This window comes from Laetiporus sulphureus (assembly GCF_001632365.1).
Source record: "Laetiporus sulphureus 93-53 unplaced genomic scaffold LAESUscaffold_52, whole genome shotgun sequence".
In the NCBI taxonomy this organism is placed as follows: domain Eukaryota; kingdom Fungi; phylum Basidiomycota; class Agaricomycetes; order Polyporales; family Laetiporaceae; genus Laetiporus; species Laetiporus sulphureus.
Genome location: NW_024468561.1, coordinates 226,503 through 237,767, shown reverse-complemented (window position 1 = coordinate 237,767; position 11,265 = coordinate 226,503). Strand labels below are relative to the sequence as shown.

Below are 11,265 nucleotides of genomic sequence, written 5' to 3'. Positions count from 1 at the left end.
TGGAATTGTTACAGATAATGCTTCAACATCAGAATACCCTGTGAGGATGGCACACCATACTCTCCTCAACAAAGCACATAGCAGATTTAGCTTTGTAGCAATCTACTCTAAACTCTGCTTAACCTAACCTTCAATAATGAAAACACAGTCTGCTACACACCATTGCCTTTCAACTGTCTTCTTTGCCATAAAATAATTTCACTCTAAGTATAGCTGCTTCTCGAATAATCATACCATCCTTGATTTCTGGCATAGAGACTGATATTTCAATGGGGATAACAATATGTTCCCCTCAATCAATGTAGTGAATATCATGATGAACTTATTAAAGTCCATTATAACGAACATCAGGACCTCAGAAATGGTTCCTGCCAGAAATGACCCTCTTACCCAAGTTATTCATCCAGATCAGAGACCTCTAAATAATTGACTAACCCCACCATCCCAGATCAGCTGCCCATCAGTGAGTTGATCAGCCTACCTTTTTACATGAGCTCAGAAAATCTACAGATAGCACAGGAAATGATCATCTGTTTAGGCAATTGGCTGTAACCTCAGAGAAGTCCGATGAACAATGTTCAGACAGATTATATATTATCAGACCTGTTGGTTTGTACAAACATCAGAATGACATTTTATTGACATAAATTACTGGTAAAACTACTATTCAATGAGTGTATATAATAAGCCATGGCCAAAAGCATGTGAACATAGAGTGACTAAGACCTCATTTTGCATGAACATCTCGTTAACAATGCTGAGGCCTTCTTCTACACTCAATGTAGGCTGCATGGGCCTGAGCTTGAGGGTAGACACCTGTCCATTGAGCTCATCTTTATCGAGGTAAGTTGTGATTCATTGCCATGCTGGCCTGATATGCCAGTGAGCAATCACAACATATGAACTTATGGCTCAACAAACCTGCAGAATTTGCACAATCCATGCCAGGATAACATTCAAAGGACCTTTAAATGTAGAAGAAAATTAAGCATCAAGCAGCTACTAATTTGTAGTCCCTTACCTGATCATATTAAATAGTGCAATAGCCTACCAGCCTCTTATTAGCATACATCCTACTCATCCCATCCTACAATGGACTACTCACCGTGAATGTGGTCACAACTATTAACACATCCTCCTGGATCATATACACAAAGAAATATGTCACAGACACCAGAATTGGCATGCATACTCATATCAGCAAAAAGCAGCAAGCTGCATATAAAGCATTAGCCATGCCTTGTCGAATAAGAGTGACTGACAGCAGACATACACTTGATCATCCATTTCATCTCGACCTCATGCACATTCATCATGTGCTTGATTTATCAGTCCTCCCATGTGAAGGACTTCATCTGTGCAGCATGTTTTGTTCAATGAGCTTCAGTGAACAAGATGTTCTGACCCATGTCACCATTGTGTACCCTAGAAAACTTGAAGTTAAGATGTTATTGATGTGCTTTACATCGAGGGAGAGAAGAAGGGGCACATATAATGTGGGGAGGTGATGGCTACAATTGTGGCAAAACTGGTAAGTTTTGTGAAGTGAAAGACTATAAAGCAGATGAAAGCCTGCATTAGATTAGATAAAGGAAAGGTATGGTCTGACACACACACTGCACTGCCTCACAGATTCAGGCACACCAAGTATGAATTGGCTGCCCTGCATACTTCTTATGCCTGCCTGCCACACCCCACACTGTGGTGAGTATTCAGAGTGAGCACAGCTATCATGTCCACCTGCCTGCCTTCATGAATAAGTGATGTGCATGGCTTCTGTCCCTTTGAAGGAAGGGGAGTGAGATGAGGTTTTCTTCAATGGCTCTGTATTTGAAAAGTGGTGGCACACAAGCATATACTGTAGCATTATACTGGCAGGCTTGTTGATGGCTCTGTAGACTGCCATGATAGAGAACAACAGAAAAATTACATGTCAGAGTGAAGGAAGTAGCTCAGAGCAGCAAGATTGTTACAAAGAGAGTCAATCTCAGAGGGGATGATCTTGTGGCTGATGCACACATTGTGTTATAATGCCATGCATGCTCAAGCGAGACATGTCTGTGGCATGCATCTGTATTGAATTTGCCTCACTAGGTTTTCAGACATTTCGTGACTTGCAAATTGACTGCTACACACTTAGCTATATATCTACCAGGATGAAGTTGATGTCCTGACATCCATGTTGCAAGTGAATCAAACAGCACTAACCATATTAATTTGTGAGTGCTTGAGCTCTATGAATTTTAACTGAATTTACAGCTTGACATTCACCTTACATGCATACTTGCACTATTTTTGCCATTTTGAGCTATGTCAAAATATTCAGAGGGGTCTCACAACAGCTTTCCATTATATGAAACTTGAGACAGGATCACCAAGGTTCATCAGATTCTGAGGGAGGCGATTGAATGTTGAGAAAGAGGATCAGAAGACTTTGAGACTCTGAAAGATTGCCCAAACCACGTTTGAGATAATGGAACAGAAATTGTGCAGTACGGCCAATGTTTGTAGGCCTAAGCCCCAACAGTGGGCTCCTCAACCCTTTAATCCCCTCTCTCAGAATTCCATGAATCTTGATCTTACTGCACCATTTCTGCTATTTTGAGCTATGTAAGAAGGCTCAGAATTGTCTTACAAGGGCTGAAACCTGGCCTGGTCCCATTTTGTGATGCTCACAAGGCTATAATTGTCTGTGAGCTATTATATCTAGTTGTTCACATCTCTGAGACTTTCTGATCACAATGAAAAAGAAGTAAGCATGTCCAGATGAGTATGATGGCTCAGGGTAGCCTTGTAAGAGTTGAAATCTGGCTTGGGACCATGTTAGAAGGCTAACATGGCTTGAATGGCTCAATGAGCCATTTCATCTACTCCTTCACAATTCTAATGCATTTTGACCAAAATGCAATGGTGTGTGAGAAGGCTCAAAATGGCCTTACAAGAGCTGAAATATGGCTTGGGTTCATTTTGTGAGTCACACAAGACTGGAATAAATGTATGAGCTATGCAATTCACTTTTCCATAATTTCTAAGCATTCTCACCAGTTACCTGCATGGGGCTGTATATTCATTGTGGTTATATTTTTCTGCTTTATCCAATAACATCCAACATAAATGCATGGAAAATCTTTTGCTCTCCATTTCCCACATTCAGGCATAAGCAAACACATGTAGAAGTAGAAAACTATCTATGCATGCTCCCATACTGCAGATGGCAGTTCATTCTACCTCTAGCTGAAACAATATCATGATCAGCAGAACGTCACAGCTTCTTGTGCACAGGACCTTCAGCAACAATGAAATGTGATATATGTGATGTTTCCATGGATTGCTGAGTAGAAATTTCTATCTGGTGATGCTCTGTCATAGTGATAGCTGCATGGCATTTTTCTGAGAGTTTATGACTTTTGCCTGCATGCTTTTTCTGCCAAAGGAGATTGAAATAATCACTTTGTCAAGGATCAACATAGCAGATGGATATTCTGTGTAAGCTGTCAATAAAGCAACTCACAGTAAAGAACTCTGTAAAACACTTACACAGTGCTCGTTTCTCTCCCTAATTGCTCAATGCGTCCAATGTCAGCATACTCAAATGGTCCAACATTTTCACTGTTGCTATAATTGATGCACTTTGATAATATCAAATGCTCCCTCTGCTCCATGGATTGTGATCTCAACCATCTAAAAATGCAGTTAAAACTGAAATGTGGCCTTGTAAATTCTGTGTAAACACTCACCCACTAGTTATAGATAATAAAGACCATACATCTTTTTGTCATCACAGTACAATTTTATATGGAAGGTGCACTCATGGTCTTGTATAAACAGCACATTATACACAGCAATATTCGATGTAGTTATAGCTTATAAATTAATCAGACAATATTCTCTAAAGGTAAATTGCAATCAATGTACACATTGTTGGTGGATGGAAAATGAGTGGATGAGAGGACACATGCTAGAGTCAAAGGGCTTCAGTTCCTTGATAATAGAAGGACTGTATTAGTATGTATTTAGAGTCAACTACAGTACATCAGTATGTAAGCTACTTTCATGCAAGGCCGTATCAGTACTCACAGGGCTTCAGTTCCTTAATGAGTCAACAAACACAAACACTGAGCCATCACAGCCAGAGAGTTTGACAACCAAGTCGGAGAGCATGCCTGAGCCAGGAGCCAGACATTCTAAATGCATATGTCAGCCATCTGAATGGGCACATGACTTACAGCCAGATACCAGCACCATCAGTGGATGCGGCACATAGCACATTCCAAGGAGTGTTCTCAAGCATGTGAAGCTCATGCAGAAACAGTCAGACAATGAATGTGATGGTGAGGGAGAAACCCTCTATGCACTGGCAGCCATGGCTGACAACACTCCATTGTATTGAGAGATAATGGCTGAGCTTGAATACAAACAATGATGAGAGGAGATACAGGAGGAGCTGGCAAAGATTGAGGTGATGGGAACCTATGAGCTAGTCAAAAAGCTGGTGAACGTGCATATCATCAGATTGATATGATTATTTTGCAGGAAGCACAATGAGAACAATGAGACTGCAAAATACAAGGGATGCCTGTGTGGGCAAGGATTCTCACAGATCCTGGGCATTGACTTCAACCAGATGGCATCACTGACAGTATGACTTGCATCACTAGGACCTCATGCTTGCTGCCACCAATGACTGGAAACTTCACCAGATTGACTTTAAAAATGCTTACATAAATGGTGAGCTCGACAGGATGATCTACATAAAGCAGCCATGAGGTTTCAAAGTTCCTGGACCTGAAAACTACATGTGGAAGCTACTCAGGGCACTATATGGCCTCAAACAGGCTGGTCTGCAATGGTACATCAAGATCTGTGAGCTGTTTGTCCACCTGGACCTACAGCAAAGCCAGCACAATTTTGGTGTGTTCTTCACCTTTATCTCCAACATCATCATCATCATTGGAATACATGTCGATGACTGCATGCTTGTCACAGACATGAAGGCCACCATAACTGGCCTCAAGTGGGAGCTCACTGCATGGTTCAAGATCGTCAATCTGGGTGAAGCATGATGGCTACTAGGCTTTGAGATCCACCATGACTGCACCACCCCACAATCTCGCTCTCGCAAGCTGCATACATCAACATGATTCGCGATCATTTCAGCATAACAGATGTCTATGCACTGACAGTCCCAAAGGATCCTCACATCAAGCTCTTTGACATCGAGCTCACAGATGAAGATTGCATGCACATGGCTCGCAAGTCATATGCAAGGCTCATCAGGAGCCTAATATATGCTGCTATTAGCACATGTCCTGACATTGCATTCATCACTTTGACTCTGGTGCACTTCATGGCTAACCCAGTGTCTGCACATTAGGATGCCACAAAATGCATGCTGCACTACCTCAAAGGCATATGTGACCTGGCTTTGACATTCAGTGTGACAACTGACAGTCTCATAGGCTACATGGATGCTAACTGGACCTCACAAGCTCATCACCACTTCATCTCAGCCTACACCTTTCTCTACTCCAGAAGAGCTGTAAGTTGGTCTTCACACAAGCAACCTCTCATTGCTCTGTCCTCCACAGAGGTCAAATACATTGTCACATCTGGCATGTCACATGAGCTGTTGTGGCTACATGCACTTCTCACAGAACTCACCTTATCTCTGATGGAACTGACATCATTACACACTGACAATTAGAGTGGACTCCTTCATGCATGAACAAAGCATATTGACATTCAATATCACTTTATTTGTAAGGTTATCGACATGGAGCATGTCATCATCTTGTATTGCCTGATCATTGACATGGTTGCTGACCTTCTTACCAAGATGTTGACTTGTCAGAAGGTGTAGAAGTTTGCTGAAATGCTCGGACTTTACCTGGCTTGAGGGGGAGTGTTGAAATATCAAGGCTAAGTATTGACTTACATTCTCACCTATCAGTTGGTATTTTCTTTTACATACTTATTGAACATTAGTGCCCATAAGACTTTTCACCCGCTTCACTTGTTCTGCAGGCTTCAGTGCTTCTATCATCCAGGATGGATGTAGGCAGTCAGACAGGGTTGGGTGGTGCAGTGGTCATGGCAGAGGTAGAGCTTAATGGAGGTTGGGATGAAGTGCTCGTAGGTGCATTCTGGTCACTTTTGGCCATGTTCAGCTTCCCCTCAAGCTGAACATTGACAGAAATGGGTGTGCTTTCCTCGATGAATCACACATCATGTTTGATGGAGATCTTGCACTTGTTGACACAGTACATGTGATGGTCCTTGCTGTGTGTCTCAAATAAACTCAATGACCTTGACTCAATTTCAGATTGAGTTTTGAAATGACATTGATGCATACCTACATGGTGCAACTGAATCAAGGGAGCAGGTCAAGATGGGGCTCCTGTCCTGTAGTGCATTCATGCAGTGTCAAGTTGGGGGTGTTTTGTATTATGATGCAGTTGTGAAGCCACATAGTATGCATTATGGACTCAGCCCAGATGAACTTGGGGAGGTCCACATTGAAGAGCAATGTGTGGAAGTGCTCAGCAAGTGTCTAATTAAGGTGTTCAGCCTTGTCATTCTCTTGTGGGAAGTTATGCATGATCTGGTGGTGGTGCATTAATGGGAGTGGGCAGCAACTAGTCATGGAATATGGATGAAATCATCCTTTGCCTCCCACTCATAGTAATCGTTGCTGACACTGCAAAATGTGTTCAACACAAGGCAACAGAAGATTCATTTTCATTTGGAAGTCTCACATCTATGACCAGGGCTGACAGGGTCAGTCAATGTCTGAGAAAGACCTGGGGTCTAGAAGGAGCAGGTCAACAGATGTGAACAAGTGTGTCGTACCATGGAATGAATCACCAGAAGCAGGGAGGACATTTAGGCATCAGGAAAGCATTTATTCAAATATGTTTTGAATTGTGAAACACGTTTCAGGTACAGATCCAGCTACTAGAAGCTGTTTTAGACATTTTTCATAGTAACATGCAGTTCAGCAATGAGCTGTTCATCATAGTACAGTATATAAACCTGACTGTGGCTTGCGATGGGGACAAGTGGCATCAGGTGGCAGGAACTCTCTCATACTTATCTCAGTCTATCCACTATCCTCTACACATCTTAATCTTATCTAAACACTGTGCTCTAAAGCTTTGCCATCTGTCAATGTCACAGTATTAGGTGGCACCTTTCTTTTTGCACCATTGAAGTCATCATTCAGCAACCACAAGTGGTGATTCAGACACCAACCTTCATATTGGAATCACAAAGTGGATACTTGGACAAACAGCACAATACTGCCATATACATTGGAGATATGGCTGTGTCTACCACATGACCACCAAGTGCCCATGATTCAGCCACCCAGTCACGTGACACTGGTCACTTGCTCTATTCAGAAGTTATCAGGCGTTGATCACGTGACACCAGGCCACTTGCCCAGAATGAAACTCTTTGGCCCACAATAGGCTTACCCATGCTCATTGGACCATCAAGCTAGCAAGCACCCAATTTGCTGCTAAATAGTAGCATCAGCATTAGAATATGCGCTATGGCAGAACCCCCATTGGCCACTCAATAAGTGGCACCACTTCAGCCACTCACATAGTGGCACCACTTTCCAGCAATTGTCTCAATGAATGGACCACGGCCATTTCTAGATAGTTGTCATGGTGAAGTCCAGAACCATTACTAGTTCTGACAATACGTTCACATGTAGGTATCTAAGGTCTCACAGTAGCACAGTGTCAGGGGCCCTGCCCTATATGTATATAAGTACCTATGAGGAAGCTGGGTATCCCCAGTTTCATTCATCTATTTCATGCAGCTTTACAAGCCATCATCCCCTCTTTGTGTGATATAAGGCTAAGGGCCCTTTAAGTCCCTTTTGCAGGCTGCACGTCACTGCATGCCTTTTCTTTGTGGCAGACCCTTATTTTGGTATATGTGCAGGTCACTGAGCATGGCTAGCACCTTGCAGCCATTTTCTTGCCTTTTGGCAGGATCTATGAGATGCCGTGACAGTCAACCATCAATGAGCTCTGCATTTATGAAGACTGCACTGTGAGACCTCTATACCACAAGTCTAGAGATATAGGTAATCATCTAGACTTGGTATAGTGATCACCATCCATCTCATCAGTTCACAGGGCATCTATAGAAAGCACAAGAAGTATCAGCAGCATGCTGTAAAAAAGAGTGGGTCTCATGAACGTACCAAGTGGATGAGAGCTATAGAGTATTGAGAATAGGCTAAAGAACACCAAGTTAAGCATTTTTTTTCACGAGTAGAAGTGAGGTGCCCAAGACAGCACTTGTGATCAAGCTTCATCCACTTAGTTATACCTGCAATCAATCCATTAGCATCGTACACCACCTGTAATCAATTGCATAAATGTCACAGTAACACCGGACAAGAGATCAAAAAGACTAAAAAGGGACAGTCACGTGGAACGTGCCGCCCTGATCCCCCTGATCCCAAAGGTATCCCCCTGAACCCTATGTGGCGCAAGAGCCTGCTGACTTACTTGGTCGATGTGGCAGACGCAGGAAGGGGTGAGAGATATATGAAGGAGCTGGTGAGCTCAGTGAGTGCTACAGGTAGTAGACGAGGAGAAACAATCTGAGGTTTCGTTCCCTACATGGCTGGTCTTATATACACGTACAGCGGGCTATCTTACCTAAGCTACCTATCTACAGGTATAAGCAAATGGCCGTACATGAAACAATAGGATGTCCGGAAGTAGAACAATAAGTGGGAAGATCGATGGTTGCCGCAGTAATGCGTGTGCACATCGTGCCTATCTTGGTTTCCCTTTTGTTCTCCGGTGTGAACATCGTACCTATCTAGGCTTCTGGCTAAACTAATAGGAAGTGGAAGGTCGATGCATAACAATAGTCCTTGTTCCCTTTGTTCCCAAATGGATGCCTCTATTGTATCCTGGAATAGACAGGTCCGATCGTATCATCCACGGGTCTGGACCATAACATGTGATGTGGACTATCACCTGATCTCTACGTGTCACGTCTGTGGCTGAGTGGCATGAGATATTGGTGAAGCACGTGATCTGTGGTGTGAGAAAAGTCACGTGCGGACTTTGTGGCGAAAATCTGTGACAATAGCCACCCATCCCATTTATGATCACTGTTAATGCTGTACAACACTTGTAATCATGAGTTAGACGTCAAAGCCACATCTGTGATCAATTCAAAGCATTCAGCTGATGTGATGTGAGACACCCATCCCCTGAAGTGGTATCATGCATGTGAACAAAGCCAGCACCTGGTCATAGTCTAGTCATTAGATCAGTCAGCCAAGCAAAACCTTCTGTAATGCACCTATCAGTTACACTCATCTAATGCAACTCCCATTACTGTATCCCAACCCACTCTATGCACCTGCATCCCCTGAGTCAGTCACAAGAAACCTGTGGGCTTCACACCCTTCAGAAAAGAGTCATCTCCTTGTACCATTATGCTCATCAGAGACAGAGCAGAGTGGTTCATACTCACCTCACTCCACAATGAAGTGAGTGATACTGCCAGATCACAGACCACAGGAAGGTGGCATACAAGCATATCAGCATACCTTCACTCTTTAGATAAGCCTGAAACTTAATACTCATGTATTCTTCTCCATTGTCACTCTGCAGTTCCTTGATGGCTGTCACACCACAATGAGTCTTCATCCATAAATTATAGGCCTTGTAGCATGTGAGAATGTCACTTTTGCAGGTGATAGGGCATACGACTTCCTCATCTGAGTAGTCATCAATGAAGGAGACATAATACTTCTTCCCACCCAGTAACTTCACTGGCACCTTTCTCCACATGTCCATATGCACATGCTGACCATCTGCAGTCACTTGCAGGCTTGAACATGCCTTCAATAATGACTTACGACTCTGCTTTGCCTTCATGCAGGGTTTGCAGAATTCGATCATTGTGTTCTCAAGTCACACTGCAGTGATGAGGTTAGCCTCAACCATCTTTTTTAGGGCAGGGGCATGGGCATGGGCCATGTGGCAATGGAACTCAGTAAGTGATAATGTTACTGTTAGTGCTATCTCCTTCACAGGTGCTGATGAGACTGGTGATCTGGGTAAGGGGTATAGACTGTTATGCTTGATGGCTACAAACATGATGGTGTCTCGAGAGGAGATGACATGGCACCTGTGATGCTCAAAATGAATGGTGTAGCCAGCCTTCATAGTGTTAGAAGACTGCGATAAATCATTTTTGTTTCCCTTTACTGTTGTAGGTGCTGCCCTTCAAAGTGGTCTCAGATGTAGATGACAGAGACAGCTCTATATGTCCTTCAATGATGATGCATCCCCACTCTCAATAGTCTTGCCTCTAGCCTTTAGGAAGAGTACCACTTGGGTAAGAGGGTCATTTCTGGCAGGAACAATTTCTGAGGTCCTGATGTTCATTATAATGGACTTTAATAAGTTCATCATGATATTCACTATATTGATTGAGGGGAACATATTGTTATCCCCATTGAAATATCAGTCTCTATGCCAGAAATCAAGGATGGTATGATTATTCGAGAAGCAGCTATACTTAGAGTGAAATTATTTTATGGCAAAGAAGACAGTTGAAAGGCAATGGTGTGTAGCAGACTGTGTTTTCATTATTGAAGGTTAGGTTAAGCAGAGTTTAGAGTAGATTGCTACAAAGCTAAATCTGCTATGTGCTTTGTTGAGGAGAGTATGGTGTGCCATCCTCACAGGGTATTCTGATGTTGAAGCATTATCTGTAACAATTCCATCATTGTACTGTGTCTTACCATTAATGTCAGCAATCATTGCAGTAAAATGAAACTTACCAAAGTAAATAATACCACACAAGTGATATGTTATGCCTTGTTCTTCAATGCATATAGCAGAATTTAGTTGAATTTGCTTCTGATTTGTTATAAATGCTCAGAAGTTAGGGATGTTGACAAAGACATATCTTCTGACCAGTCTTCTTTGCAGCTCTGGCATGCAAAGAGAGTCTTTTTTAAGCCATTCTGAAATCTTTCTATTTTTTGAAGAACCTAACTTAACAGAGGACTTTTTCCAAAGTGATCAACTGCAGTCCTATAAATAAATGGAAGCATGTTCTACATTCACAACTACATTGCAGTGGTGACAATGAAGGTGGATGATAAATTGGAGGATGAAGACTGAAACATAGCAAAATACAGGCTGTAGATATGTGCTTCATCTTTTCTAGTGATGGAAAATTATGTAATGTGTAATATATATAAGAGCTTTA

The 11,265-nt window shown here is 42.5% G+C and overlaps 1 protein-coding gene across 1 annotated transcript; it reads right to left on the bottom strand.

Moving 5' to 3' along the window:
- Window positions 1–10,646: 10,646 nt before the first annotated feature.
- Window positions 10,647–10,859, bottom strand: LAESUDRAFT_662683 (uncharacterized protein; the record flags this gene model as incomplete). Its single annotated transcript, XM_040905007.1, has 1 exon — window positions 10,647–10,859. A coding segment is annotated over one exon (213 nt), but the record flags the coding sequence as incomplete, so codon positions are not given.
- Window positions 10,860–11,265: the final 406 nt, after the last annotated feature.